Source organism: Symphodus melops, assembly GCF_947650265.1.
Source record: "Symphodus melops genome assembly, chromosome: 6".
NCBI classification, from domain to species: Eukaryota; Metazoa; Chordata; class Actinopteri; order Labriformes; family Labridae; genus Symphodus; species Symphodus melops.
The window spans coordinates 12,489,591-12,505,254 of NC_136696.1; the positions used below are offsets into that span (position 1 = coordinate 12,489,591).

Genomic DNA, 15,664 nt, shown 5'->3' on the forward strand with positions numbered 1-15,664 from the left:
GTCCTTCAGGGTCCTTGATAGTGTTGTTCTGCTCTGTTTAAATGATAGAGACACCAATGACTCTGTGAATCATTGCCCTCTGCTGGAGAGTCAAAATACAGGTTGTATGTTTGATAGAGAATCCAAATGAATTTCACAACTTTTAATGTTTTTTTTATTAATCGATTTTGTTTCATGTGCTTTTCAAATGTTGTTTTATATTGAAACACCAGTAATGCATTTTATTTGTTTCTATAGAAAATAAATCAATAAATTAAAACATAATAAAGGTTACATAAATCAAGGTTACAATTTTTAGATTAAAAAAAATCCAACTTATTAAATCATTTTTCGTGTAAATAGCTGTGTACATTTCTACTATGAATAGAAATATGAGAGAAGAAAGGGCTTTTCCATCTCAAAGACAATGATTCAAACAAATCTTTGTTAACACACCTTAATGTTGAGTAAATATAGACTGTATGTCTTCATATCCATCATTGTCTGTCCTTATTACAATGTGTAAAATAAAAACAAAACAAAAAATAATTTATATAAAGTGAATTTACATGTAGCACGGTTATTTAATCTGTTTAACTACACATTGCTCAAAGAGTATAATCTGCTATTAATCTGTTGAAAGAATCTGATCAAGATGTGAAAGTATTGTGACCTGACTTCCGTTTTATTTATTCACTTTAACAATTAGAAGCAATATTTGTAATCCAAAGGTCTCTTTATCCAATTTAAATGTGTAAAATGTAAAAAGAAAACCAAATACCCGTTTTTGCAGAGAGTTGTTAAATACAGACTTTTTTGAAAAAACGTCTTTTGTGACAGCGTATCAGTCTTCATATCATCTGTTTATTTAAAGCTCTCTAAAACAAGGAAATTGAAGGCTAAATAAATGCCTAAAAGATATGGGAAATGGCCATTTATTGACAGCCTAAACGTCTTACCGGGAAGTAAACACTATATCATCTTGGCTGAACAATACATTCTTTAGCAAGAATACTTCCTCATATTTTGGTCATGGCAAAATGCAGAAAAGGTCTTAAATCATTCTTCATTATCAGTTGTTTGTGTAGGTGCGATTCTAAAAAATAGTCCTTTTGTTTTGAACCATAGACTGCTTGATTTATTGACATTGTTGTTACCCTGTCTTTCATAAAGTAGTGTCTCTTTCAGTGCTGTGACACACTTCCACTCAAAGTAATGCTGCATTAGCAGCACAGCTCTAATCTGTCCAATCCACAGTTGGGGCTGAATGCCTCACAGGTTCATTTGAGTGTGAAGAGAAAGTGATAAGGGGCCATGATAAGCCGGAGCTGTGTATCTGCTGGGAGAACACAATAGCCCCACTGAGCAGCTGGGGACACAGACACAAAATCCCAGCTGGATGCCTTTATGCCCTTGATCAGACTATCTTTCATCACTTCCCTGTCCTTCCTCCAGCAATTATCTGATTGAATTAATGGCCTCACTTTTAAATGATAAAACAGCTCTTGCGTGGCTCATTCAAATCTGAAAATTATTTTCTGACAATAAGAGATAAAGGCCGGAAATTGTATATTTTATTTTCTTTAATCAAAACAAAGGCATCCATTGTGTCATCTTTGCAGCCTCGTGGAACAAGAAAGAAATAGATTGTGATTCTAGAAGATTGTACCTGTTCTTACATTTTGCAAACATTTTCCAAAACAATCATTGGCACCACTCATTGCATAATTTGATGTTTGACCAAAGCAGCACACAGCTCATATAGACATGGATTAAATATCCCTCTGCAGCATGCGCAAGTGTGGTTTTTCTTCCTCCCCAGATCAATTACAACTCGTTTGGGTGCATATTTTGGGTGCTGTCTGTGTGCCATCAGTGCCTGCCTCTAGTGCACCTACTAGCAAGCGTTGCGAATATACTTGTCACGCTGGTTTTACGGTGCTTTCCCAAATAACTGACAACAATGCACTTCCAGTTTATTCTCAATAGATGCCAGAGTAAGAGAGCTGGGTAAAGCATGCAAAAAAGGCTCCTCACTTTATGCATATTAAAGGCTGATATGAATCAGATGTGTTGTCTTGAATCCTCACACAGTTCGGGTATGTAAAGGGGACGTTTGCATTTACAGGACACTGGTCTGTTAGGAAAATCCATCTCTTTGCTTTTTTTTGTGCTGCATTAGTGAAAACAATTTGTTTAAAACAGGTCCTTATCGCCACTCAGAGACACCAAACATGTGCTTGTATCTCGCCTATATGAGCAGCGTTCACATTATTCAGAATTAAAAATGTTTATTATCCTAGAGTATGTTGATTTGAAGTATTTTCCTTTCCCTGAATATTATTTCCCCCCAGTTTCTCCCTGATCTACTTTCCTGTCTCAAGAAGAAATGCATAAAAAGCTCCAAAAATAGAAGTCATCACAAGTGAAGAATAAATAATGCACAAATGAAGAATGGAATTATTTTTATCGTTTGCTCTCTTTTGCTGTACAACAATCCAACACAATATCAATGTTTTCTATATTTATTTCATTTTGTTAAACTTTTGTAATTCATGGCCCTGACTTTAACTGAACAAAATAAATATTTGAAAGAATTAATCAGAGAGATGTTTGATTATATTTGCATTTTAAATGTAAAGTGGATGTTATGTATCATATTAAGTGCTGCGTGAGACCAAACAAAGTGTGATTGCTCCATGTTCCTACACAGACTGAAAACAATGAAATTTGATGGAAGTGCACTCCAATTTGAACTGCATCGCTTGCTTGTTTCATGTTGTTTCACAATATGGCAATCAATGACAATTACATTGATCCAATCAGGCGCTTGTCACTTGTTCGATGGTCTCTCTGCACGCAATTCGCTCCATCGCATCCAACCGCCTGTGCAAAACTAAATAATAGGAGCAAACTTGTCTAATCTGAGATGTTTTCCGGCTAACAGGAAGAAACGCTTCGTCTGCGGGCTAGAAATTCCATCAGTAGAGCGTACTCGATCCGATTCTTGATAGTGACGTGGTGTCATTGGCTCCACTTAGCATCGTGACAGTGTTGGTTGGTGACACTGATGTGTGTGAGAACAGAGCATGAAAAGTGACAGATAAATCAGGGAGAAGATTAGACACAGATTTGCTTGTGAACCAAACCAGAGAAAGACGCCCTTCATTGACACTGCTGTTATCTTGTTCACTATCGAGAGCCACTAATTTGTAAACCGCCTGCAGGAACCACTTTGACACGAACTTGCCAGCACTCAACTGTACGCCCTCTCTCACCTGCCATGATGACAGAAATAACCTAACTTCACTATCTCTAAGTGAAAGGCTTCACATTTAGATTCTCTGCAGATAGCCTATTTAAGCTCGAGCCTGGACAAAAGGTGCTGCAACAAGGCTGAAAAAATTAACTTCATGGATGGTAGCGTTGTCGTCTTTTTCTAACTGGAAAGTTGATTGTTCGATCCCCAACCCCTGCAGCAACATGTGCGGTGTGTCCTTGGGCGAGACACTTAACCCCAAATTGCTCCCGCTGCTTTGTCAGCAGTGTCTGAATCTGTACGAATGGGATTGGTTGTTTTGGCCATCAGTGTGTGAATGGGTAGGTGTGACATGTAAAAATCTGAAGAGCGCTATGCAAGCTGAAGTCCATTTACCGCTACAATGTTCTTCATCGACTGATAACAGAAAGCAACATCAGGGACCGTCCTCTTCTCTCTCAACCATAATGACAACAAAGTTCACATAATTCAAATGAAAAAAAACCCACAAAGCCATGAAATAAAATGCATCAAGCTTTATTTGTATTAAGGGTCAGCACACGTACACACTTTCTTGCTCAAAAGATGCACAATGAAATGAATACAATCACACAAAGCAAACTGTCTCTTTGATGTAAATATCTCTCTTTGTTTATGCATAACATATTTACTTCATTTCTGCATTCTGCATATGGCTTCTCTTATCTTTATTTGACTATGTTTTCCTGCAGTCATCAAACATGATTCCCAAAGGACACGTCAGTGTAAGTGTCACAGACATGTTTTTCACATGTGCGTTACATGCTACCAACACATGCTATTTTAGGACTTGTGTGTGGAAGGAAAATGAATAAGAACATCAGAAAAAAACCAACATCTTCATATGTTTAATGTAAGCGCTTTGTGCTTGTGATGTCATTTCTTCAGTGAAATAGTATGTAAACAAAACATATACAGTCCTACCTAACAGCGTATTTGCACAGTTGTAAGAGGTACGCTATCAATAAGGCACGGTTAACAACGTCTCAGTGCAGTGTCACAACAAGGGAAGAGTACAAACAAACAATCAGGGAAAACACACAATTATTTACAATATGTGTACAGTTCAAATGTGTCTTTTATCAAAAACAGATCATTAAAATGACAAGACAGAAAACAATCACACTGAATATAACCATCACAGAAAACTTCAATGAATGAAAGCATCATTTCTCTGACTCCCTCCATCCTCGGGCATTCCGTCCAAACTTGTAAACCAGTCTGCGTCCGTCTACGCGCTCGAGGATCTCTCTTTTGTAGTAATATCTGAAACGGAGGACACAGATGAACGGATGATTCAAAGGAATAGTTGATGTCAAAGAATGCTATTAAAACCTTTCTATTGTTGTCTGAATATATGTATGGCTATTTGTCCTTTTGGAACTATTTGGTGGTCTAAGGCTTCAAATAGTTCCTCAGACATTTCAAATCCCACATTGCCACACTCTTCCCTCTCGTTTGATGTTTATGGACTTAGGTTTTCTTTGGAGGAATACTAACATAGTGCTGGTTTTGCTTTTTTTCCACAGAATTTGCTGGCGATAACAGCCCCGTCCTGTCACTCTTTGTCATCATATTTCACTTTTTTTTTCTTCCGCTGCTGCATCATAGATCATTTGTATGCATCCATTGAATCTTTTTTTTTTTTTTGCATTCACAGTTTTTCATCCTGTGAAAGATGGAAACCTTTTTTTTTTTTTTTGAGGAGTTACAAGTTCCTATGTTCCTCAGCAAATAGCATTTATTTCAAAAATATATAAATAATGAAATGTTTCAAACTTCCTTCCAGTTTGATCTCATGCATTCAGAAGCAAGAAAACCAAATAAGCGTGGTTGTTATTCGTCATGCCTTTGTTATTCATAACAGGAGAGCACACTAGGCCGTGATGCCGCCAAGCTGCAAATCCTCCTGCTTGCGCCACAGCGAAGAGAAAATCAGCTTTATGGTCACAGTGACGATACCTGTGGGCACTTTTTTTTTTGTAGGTCCCAGTGGTTTGCACAACAATGACATTAAGCTCTCTCCATTAGCTCATCTGAATGTAAAGCTGTGACGACTGCGAGAGCCAGGAAGGTTTTCTGAGGTGAGCGCCTTTTTCAGTTCAGTTGGGAGAAAAGTGATGACAAAGAGCAGTTCTTAAATGAGTCCATTAGGTGATCAGTGATGGGAAAATGAGTTTTGAAAGGGCTTAAATCACTTTTTCTATTTGTTTCACACTAATTGATACTACCTATAAGCATCTGGAGTTGTTCTAAAGTCTTTTTTGATGTTGTTAACAGGTATTTTTTTTACAGGCAAGTGCACCATTAGCTGCTTTAGCTAATTGGATTAAAAGCAATGCAGGGTAAATTTTGTCCCCTGCACACATTTTACAACATATTTCTAGACTGAATAACACCACTGTGGACATGTGGGATGAATATATTGAAAGTGAAGGAACGTTAACACAGGAGAGAAGTATCAAAACATTTTACAAAGAAATGTTGATTAAAAAAAAAGAAATGTGATTACATTGGTGGCCAAAGTCTTTGAAAGCATTAGAATCAATAGCAGCGACATTTAACAAGATATATCATGATATGTCCAGCTACTTCCTGTGAAAGACAACGAGATGCTCCTTTTTTGAAAAAAAAACAACAAAAAACAAGCACAGGTTTACCTCATTGCCCGACTAAGTTTTTCATAGGTCATGCTGCTGTTATTCTTCTTCTTGCCCCACAGCTGTGCCACAGCCTCCGACTTCAGGAAGCGGAAAACCCCCTCATCCCGGTCCTCCCACTTGATCAACCCCGGGTTTCGCTCTGGGTTTAGCAGAATGTCTCTGATGAACTCCCACAAGTGAGTCCCCCTTGGGTCTGCGTGTGGGGGAAAAAATCAGCACGTTAAACAGTAGAAAAAATATACCTCAAGAAATATGTTCAGTAAATACGACAAAATACTCACTGTGTTTTTTGACCTGATGAGGACGACTGTTAGACCTCTTGATTTCTGAGAGAATTAAGTCAGATTAAGTTGAGATGTTGCATCAAATATATGTATTTATCTTAAATAGAGTGATTCCATTTCAAACCGTTCAGCATGAACATGTTTCTGAAATCCATTGTGAATTCCTCACCAGGACTCGATGGGGTGGGAGAGGCAACAGATGCTAGGTGGATTGAGGGATCATAGATGTCTAGAGAGAAAACAATAGAATCAAAGTCAGTGATTTGGGCAAATGTGTTTTAAACCAAGCAAGAGCAGCAGAATAATCAAATGACCGTACCTCCAGGTGGATAGCTGACATCTGGGAATGGACAGGAGAAGTCGACTATAAAGGTTGGTGGGTGAGGACATAAACATGATTTTCATTTATCTGAGCGTCTGTTGGGAAGCCTGTTTGTCTTTATGAGGTTATTTTGTTTCTTAAAGTGTGTGAGAGATTCTTACACTCTGGTTTGAGGTCCAGTTGTTCGATATCCACATGGTACTGCCCTGTGCATGAGAAAGAAAAAGGAAGTGAATTATTCGCACCAGGGGACAACTTCAGTCATATTGAGAGACATTTCTGAGATGATTTACTTTCAGACTCATCATGACACACAAACAACTACATACAAACCAAACAATCGCTAAAGGAAAGTCCATCGATGGAATTTGATCCAACGGGATTCTTCATACATTTATACTGTATTTAGCCATTAATCTTCAGACATTTTTTACACAACATATTTCGATACAGCTCTACTGGCCAAACAGGATGATGCTGTATTTTAAAAACAATTTTTTTGTTCAATATATAATCTAAGATTGGCAGTAAAATAACCCGTTTTTTTTTGTTGATCTTGAGCATAAAAACAAGCAGAGATAAGAAGCGATAAACGCTTCGCAACAGGAAGCTAGACGGGAAATCTGATCATCTGTTTGATAAAGGCAAAAACTTCCCACACTGTTACCTGCAACAATGGCTTCATGATTCTGTCATAATTATATCTATGCATATGAAACACACTCTTTTCTCAGATAGAACAATAGCAGCTCTGTGCCCTATTTTCAGTTAACTACAGGTTTCGTTAACCTGGAGGTTAAACCTGTTGTGTCTGGTCTTATGACACTAGGAACTGTCATAAACGTCAGCTATTAATCATGTACCTCAGCCAATTACCCAATGATGTTCACTCAAAAACTGGTATACATGTTTTTTTCTTTTTTTAACTTTACTTCCCGCTTGCCGATGTTAAACCACTTTTAATACTTTTAACACACAATTCTCATCTCAGCCTCACCCCCTCTCTGCTTTGTTCAAAGAATCTCTCCAACAAAGAGCAAACAACAAATCCATCATGTCCCTCGCTTCATGCTGTCTCTCGCCCCCAGCCCGCCGCACTGTGACCCCTGACCGGCTCTCTGATCCATTCCAAGAAACGCTTCAGCAAAACACTTTCCCAGAAGCTTCTCAGCTTTTCATTGGGCTTAATGATCCCCCCCCCCCCCCCCCCCCCCAAGCCCCCCTCCTAGATGTCCAACGCACCACCCCACTTGAGCTCTGAGATGCTGTGGAACAGGATGTGTCCCACGCTGCCTGCAGCACGGAAGAAGTCCTGGTAACTCAGGCTGCAGAGCTGATGGCCATCTATGTCGAAATTTTCGAAGGGGACGTTGGAGGCGTCAATCTGGTGCATGTCCATGACCTGCTGCAGCCACTCCCACACCTGGAACTTAGTCCAGAACTGAGGCTGGGAATCCCGGGGCCACAGGCGACTTGTGTAACCAGACACCACTGTTGAAACTACAGAAAGATTTTCTGCTTAAAACATAGAACACTCATTAAATTTGAATATAAATAGGCATCTAAAGAGGTAAACATGAATTTGTCTGAAGGTCTTTGCCAATAATTAATTGGTGAAGCAGTTAACCGAGAGAGCTGTTGAGCTCTTCTCAGTCGGGAATCTCTAATTCATGCCATTTGTTTCAGATCTCTGGGCTCACCAGGTGAGCAATACATCAGCTGTTAATTGTTAAATGATTTCATTCTGCGTTGCAGTTTGATAACAAGAAGTGGATTGTTGAATAGAGAGCAATTAGAATTATTCACAAGAAGAAATTAACATATTTTCTCAAGGCATTTTTGGATATTATCCTGACAATTTAATTAACGGATTTATGTCAGTGAACGGTGCATACATAATGGCAGAAAGGCACCCAATGGGCATCACTAAGGATGGAGTTGGTGAAGTTGAAGAGTCTCACCATCAGGGTAAGAGTTAGACGGGCCCCAGGTGGTGGTCAGCTGGCTGTCCAGAATGCAGGATGGAGTTACACTCATGATGTAGCTTCTACACTCTGATATACCATGGCATAGAGGCACAGCAGGAGTGGGGGAATTAACTGTGCAGATAAATGGAAAACAAAATAATAGTCTTTAATGTAGCAGAGCAGCAAACAACACTTTAAACAGAGCTTGTCAGCCTGTCCAGAGGGGTGGTCAGGAGTGGCGTGTACCACCCTAGAAATCTGATTGGCCAACTCAGATGCCAACCCAAAAATCCAAAACTGTGATTGGCCATTTGCACTGTCAGAGATGGAACTCATGTTATGTCTTTTGTTCGTTCTTGATTTTGTAAATACATATTTTGCACATCTCTTTAAAAGACTGGTGCTTTTTTTTTAGTACTTTCAATCATGACCTTTTGTTTTAATAAACATTAGATTTGTTTCACTCTCTTTAGATATAAAAAGTGAGGTTAGAAAAGGCAGATATTAATTGGTGTGTGTTTGCCACCCCTGCATAAGTCAGTGCCCCAGCTGGGCCACCCCAGTCAGAAAAGTATGGACACGCCGCTGCAACTACTGCAAGGAAGACTTCCTATTCACAGGTAGAAATCTTAAGCAGAACCAGAGTCATTGGGGCACAGCCAGCTGGGCTGATTATAAATTTACAGGAAGTATTAACAGAACATCTGGTATAATGTCAAACATAATACAGTTGTTTATTTGTAATAAATGTGTATGTACAATAAAGCTATTATTTTTATAATTTCAAAAATTAAACCTGACTCTAAAATCCAACTGATGGCATCCTTGTTTACTATAGTAATTGAATGTGTATACATCAGTAACTTGTCTCTCTTTTTGGTAGTTTTTATAACCTGTGGAGAAGTCCATCATTTCAAGGGTTCACACAAAAGACAACGATGCATGCATGTAGTCCAGTACAATTTATCTCCATAATATCTTCCTCCATGCTTGAGCTGCCTTCCAATTTACAAAATATTCTAATGCTGCTTTTCAGGAAAAGCAAAACAAGGCTTTACATAAAACTGGATGTGTTTAAGTAATCCCTGTGTTCAGTAGCTGTGTAGCAGTACTGTGTGTGCGACAATACTCAATACAGGTGTTGCAAAATCTACCAGGTCTGAAATATTTCCATTTTGAACTGTATACACAATATACGTCACACATTTATGCCTCATAAGCATCACAGAAGGATAAAAAATAAGACTACATTTTAAGGAATTTTTGTTCAGTAATTGCAATGTAAAAGCTGCCGAATGTAGAACATTACAGACCGACGGGTCAGTTTTATGTTATAACAGAGCATTGTTACATTTGTTAAACTATAATTTCGTATTCATTTTGGTTTGTTTTGGGCTTCCGTTATTTGTTCACGTGACGCTCTTATGTCATGATGGTGTGAAACTGTTCAGAGCAACCAAACGTGACATCTGAATATGTATGTACAAAAGAACATTTGGAGGACACCTAATCCACTGCGGAAAGAAGTCTCAAAAAAGTCCACAGGCTGAGATAGATGCAAAATAATAGTCTCTTTAATTAAGATCTGAGTGATCAAAAATATAGGTGCTCACAGTGCAAATGGGTGAATAAAAACAGCAGCAAATGTTAGAGTCCTTGATTATCACCAGTGCCTTTTTTAAATTAATAATATACTTTTACACTAACTTTAAAAACAGTACTGTAGTTACCTCTGTCACTGTTTCAGATTGAACTCTCTCTCCTGCTCTAGTTTGCAGCGATGTACAGTATACATACAGAGGTAAATAATGACATGTTTCAGGCTTAGCCACAAGCATATTTGCATCCCATGGAAATTAACCTTGTAAAATGTTAGCGCTCCAATGTATTCTTTCTACTAGGAGGTGAAGAAGTGGGTAGTCATTTATAATAACCAAGAACAGGTTTGCTGTTACTCTTTTCTGTTCCATGGAAATGGAGTGAATGTTAGAAACAAAAGACACAACATCCCAGACAGCCATAAGTAATGGGTCATTTGCCTCTCATCATTGCAATGGCAATCCATGTGCCGTTTGAGTGCTAACAACTTTAAACTTTTTAGTAATGTTATACAGGGATTGGGAAACTTAGCTCTGCCCCAGATTTAATAGTTCACCAAAGGTCCTAGTGACGGTTAGCACTAGTGCTGTAAAAGGTTATTGAGTTTTATGTCCTATTCAAGTTGCCAAAGGTCAATAAAAAAGTCTTATTACAACAAATGAAACAAATTCTTCTCATGGTCCTCTTCCATTGATAATATTAGTCACACCTTTATGTAAGGGTCAAAAACCACACTACAGTACTGCAGTGCTTGTGTAACTAGACAAGAAAGATTTTCCTATAAGATCTGGCAGATCAGTTTCATAACAACCTAAAGTCACGTGCCCTGAATAAAATTTCCTCAGGGAATAAGTGACACATGCCATCATGCCGAAGTAGATCAGCTCCAAAGCTGACAGTCTGTCAAGTCTGCTCAGACGCCGTATGCTGTGTGTTAACCCTCGACACAGTCTAACACTGTCAGGGAAGTATCTCAACAACAAGGCAGGTATACTCTCTGCCAATACAGCAGGGGCTAATAATAGACACACTGACTGTCTTTATCAAAGGTTTGGATCAATATTCCGTCAGCTGAGTCATAGTGTAGTTAAAAAAATTAAAAAAAAGTTCACTATTGTATAATCCTTTGTGATAACATGAGGAGATAAGCAATCAAGGCACTGTTGTATTCCGATCATACCATTAAATCAAACATTAAATCTATTGTCATTGTTGGTTTGAAACTGATCAACAACTTAAACCACCAACAGCTTATACATAGAATATGCCATACATTATACAGACTATTTGATTAAGAGTTGCAAGTACGGATGAACACATTAGAGTAAAATCATTGATGTGCATTCCAATGCACAGAACTATTCTATGGATTAGATTTATCCTCAGGACATTTTGACAGAAAACATAAAGTCAAGTTTATTATATAGTTGTTGTTTTAAATTCTGAGTTGTTTTTTTCTTAAATTGAGTCTTACATTTCGTTGATCTGATTTCATGTTTAATGCGACAGGACAACAAATTCGATCATGTAATAAAATATGAGGTCTATACTGATTGGACGCCACAATTCCGTGGTGTATTTATGCAAAAATGATCATAAGATAAGAAAAAAAACAATACATAGAAGGTTAAGATATTAAAAGCTTCTTAAGCATAACACAACCTGCATCAGTGGGGCCGCCTACCAGAGCAGAAGAATGACTTCAGATCAAGCGTCAGAGATGTCTTATGTAGCTCCTCTCTCCACACAGCAAAACAGACAGCTTCTGGAGGGCCAGATAAACTGAAACACTGGTGGTAAAGGTAAATCAAGGTGCGTTCTTCAGCTTGCCAGACTTGGAATAAACAGAAGAAAGCATGCAGTCATACTAGGTGCTGCCCTACCACAATGACTGTTTTATTTTCCCAACTTCCTTATACCTCACCAATCGGTAACCTACCTGTCCATGCTCATACCAGGTAGAGATTTGCATAATGCACACCCACACAACAGTAATCCTACACTTACACGCGCACACAAACACACACACAAACACACGCACACACACAAACACACGCACACACACCCACACACACACACACGCACACACACCCACACACACACACACACAGGCATGAAACCAGCACACACCTGACATAACTTGTGTATTACTTATTGGCACTGTTTCCTCACGTTCTTTCTCACACAATCACTCATTTAACCAGGAAAGATGAAGAAGACTTGGATACACACAGTGTTAACACATTCAAAAGCCCTAAAGAGGAAACAATAAAGGGTTTGAAAGCTGTGTTCATCTATTTGCTTGAAATAGTAGCTAACCTTTAGAGAAATTTCCTCCTGTGTTACTTTGTTTCACAATAATTGTTTTACCTTATTTCATCATGATGAACGAGGTGCTGACAGTTTAGGAAAGAGGCCCAGGGAGACTTTTTTTCCCTTCCTTTTTCAATCATCAAAGTCGCTGGAAATGCCTTGTAAAAAACCCCCCAAAAAAAACACACACACAAAAACACTTGTGACTATGTTCCTGAAAAGACTGTAAGAAAATGCCTTTATCTTGGTTACACGTTTAGAAAGGTCTCTAATTGTTCTACTGAGTCTTCTTTCAGCTTTGAGATGCCTAAATGCATTCCCACATTGTGTCTGTTTGACAGATGATTAACTATAGACTACAGGACAGGGTTTTTTTTCTAAATCTCACCTTGAGTTAAGGATGACCTCACCTCATCACAATCACATTACACTTTGAACAGCTCTTATAATAGCTCCTGCCATCATGCTGTGAACCACAGGTGTTTGAGTGCAGACTGACAGATGACAATTAACTTCAGTATGCATCTCAAACACCAAACTGAGAGCTAAAGAACAACTACGAGAGAGGAGAATCAAAAGTGTGTTATATGTGTTCATATAAGCTGAAGTTTAATCATCATAATGAGGATGCCTTTGTATTATAAAAATGTTCTGTCTTTAAAGAGAACACCAACAAATATTGTGAATGACATGTTACATTTAGATAAGTCAATGTCATTAGTGTAAAACTGCTTATTTATCAGCTATTGCGAACTCCGAACCTGCAATAACAGACTGTGAAAGTGAATTCCTCAAAACATGTTTGCCCTGTTTGGTTGTTTTCCCCCCTTCACATTAGCCAAATGCACAGTGCGACTTTCCAAAGCAAACAAACAATATCGCTGAAGGAGGCTACACATGTAGCACCCTTTATGTCCACCCCACACTGTCAGTTTGGTCAGTGATAAGATGGAGTTCAAGAATTCTGTTTTTGCTTGATGTTATTAATTAGTGTTTGTGAGGGGGAAAAAAAGAGAAACATCTTTGATCTGAGATCTAAATCTGATCTGTAACATTGTACCACAACAATAGCAACAATAGTGCCAGCGGCACAAGACATGTATTGGTAATTGGAGTGACTATGAGTAATGTTGAAATGTAACAGGCTAGAGTAGGCAGACTTCTTTTTACTAGTGTGAGGTTTTTCTTAGAGGTCCCTTACAGTGGCAGATGAAGGGGAAATAAGAGGTAATGCACAACTAAAAAAATCTATTAGTTTACATGTAGGCTATACAAGGTGTCATCATGTCACGCCAAACAGTTAATCATCTAAAGATGACGTGGCCAACAACATATTCACGAAGCAGCCATTTTCCTCTGTCATGCTCAATGAACCTGAAAAGTCAGTGGATATAAATCTGAAAGGAAGGTGGCCCAAGCTAAAATAGATAACCAGGAGCTAACTTAAGATAGCAGCAGACCTCAGCATGAACTAATAGGAAAGTTGTAAATCAGCTAACATGAGCTGATAGCTACTTCAATGTTGCTTGCACTATTATAATTTAGTGTAATTCTTTTTATACAATATCATTAGCAATTTAGGCCTTTCTTGTAGCAACTTTATCATGAAACCCTATCTAATTCATTTCAATATTAGACAACAATTACTGTTAATGTCATGCAAAATGTCTTGCAAACTTTAGGCTGCTGTTGGCACAACAGAGTTAGCTTGTTGACTACTGCAAAACAGCTAGACAATAGGACAAGCTTAATTTCCTAGTAAACTTTTCTGTAAGGAAGGGATAGTCTATAAGCCTTTCCTAACATCATGTTAAAGTCTCGAGCTATAATCATAGTAATGGCCTAAAAGTTTGCTGCTCTGCTAATGAGGTATTAAAAATATTTTTACACACGACACTATGATTTGCCTGATAATCATGATCTATTTTCTTATTTGTTTGTTGTTCATTTTAAGAAGACTTCTTTTGCAGTGGAACAATAGAGGTTGTCAGATTCTTATAACAACCAAACCTTGAACACTTTGAAAATTACCATTGTGTGGCCTACATATGGTCAATTCCTCACTTGATAGATTCAGGTTGTCAAAATACTGGCTTAGTCGTCTGCCCTCCACAGTTCACGCTGAGCTCACTCTCACTTTCACGGAGTGTGTAAGTGTGACTTGGACTGCTGCCCGCAGCTCAGCCTCAGAGGTAATGAGGGAATTCAGTGTTAGCATGATTATCTCTGAAAGTCCCCCTAATGGCAAAACCCACCAGTCCTCCTGATCCCTCTCTAACACTGCTCTGTACTTGCAAAAGTTGTGGATAAGTCGCCTCTGGCTCTCCCTGCAGCCCGTCTACTGCCTGTTTGTAACACAGGTGCAATTTGCTGGATTTTTTTTTGCAGCAGTTTCGCTACCTTTTTTAAAGGGTAAAGCCCCCCCAGGGTGTAATTTGGAACCAAGGCCATGTTTGGTGCCGTCCTTACCGTGAGTGCCTGACCAGATTTTATTGCAGTAAGATTAATAGGCACATCAGCACGGTACTTAAGTCACATATCTCATAATGGCCAATGGTTTTGTCCTGCTTCTCAAACTTTTTTCGTTCCCTTTCTATCACTTTTATTTTTCACCATTTCACCAGGAGAGCCAAGTATTTGGCATCTCATTTCATGGATCTTCATTCTGCCTTTTCAGGATGGATGTGGGTCGACATATGCAGAAGTCCACTGGGGGAATGAAAAAAAAAAGAGGGAGAGAGAGAGAGAGAGTGCGAGAGATCAAAGTCTGTCATATCAACTCCACTCTGTGTGAGTCAGTCTACCAACATGGTGAGAGGCAGTGAAGACATCCTCCCAGACACAAGAAAATGTCATCAAAATGCTGGCATTACAGGCAGTGTCATCTATTTTTAAATTGGAGAGTTAAGCAGAGGCTTATGTCACTCTCCAATAATAGTACACTACTGATCCATTTATAAAGAGGCTTATGACTTGCTTAGCTGCACTATGAAATATTAATGCTTCATTTGAGGATACGGTCAAAAGTTGCCTTTTGACTGGGAAGGCTGTCAAAGCTGTCAGTCAGAAGAAACAGACAAGACAGGAGGAGGATACAGTTTGCATGCTCTAATGAACAGGAACTTATTAGCGCGAGAATGTCTATTACTGTCCCGCTTGCCTCCCCTCTTTCATTAGCTGCTTATCATGCCTGTTAGTGTCTTCTTTGATTCTTCACATTTTTGATTAGCATATGATCC

At 38.7% G+C, this 15,664-nt stretch overlaps 1 protein-coding gene across 1 annotated transcript; it reads right to left on the reverse strand.

The window, feature by feature from the left end:
• Positions 1 to 3,759: 3,759 nt before the first annotated feature.
• On the reverse strand, positions 3,760 to 11,932 carry ehf (ets homologous factor). The gene is made up of 9 exons (XM_079346531.1): positions 11,797 to 11,932; positions 8,508 to 8,645; positions 7,789 to 8,046; positions 6,708 to 6,752; positions 6,544 to 6,588; positions 6,394 to 6,453; positions 6,222 to 6,266; positions 5,938 to 6,133; positions 3,760 to 4,543 (listed from the first exon to the last, which is right to left on the reverse strand). Exons 2-9 carry the CDS (start codon positions 8,581 to 8,583, stop codon positions 4,444 to 4,446), a joined length of 825 nt encoding a protein of 274 aa, XP_079202657.1. The 5' UTR covers positions 8,584 to 8,645; positions 11,797 to 11,932; the 3' UTR covers positions 3,760 to 4,443.
• Positions 11,933 to 15,664: the final 3,732 nt, after the last annotated feature.

Bases quoted from the DNA above. Each gene is read 5' to 3' on its own strand.
- ehf (XM_079346531.1), bottom strand. From the start codon at position 8,583: ATGAGTGTAACTCCATCCTGCATTCTGGACAGCCAGCTGACCACCACC. The intron at 8,047-8,507 runs GTGAGACTCTTC...ATCTTTCTGTAG, and splicing joins GTCTAACTCTTACCCTGATG to TTTCAACAGTGGTGTCTGGT. The intron at 6,454-6,543 runs GTACGGTCATTT...TTTTCTCTCTAG, and splicing joins TGTCAGCTATCCACCTGGAG to ACATCTATGATCCCTCAATC.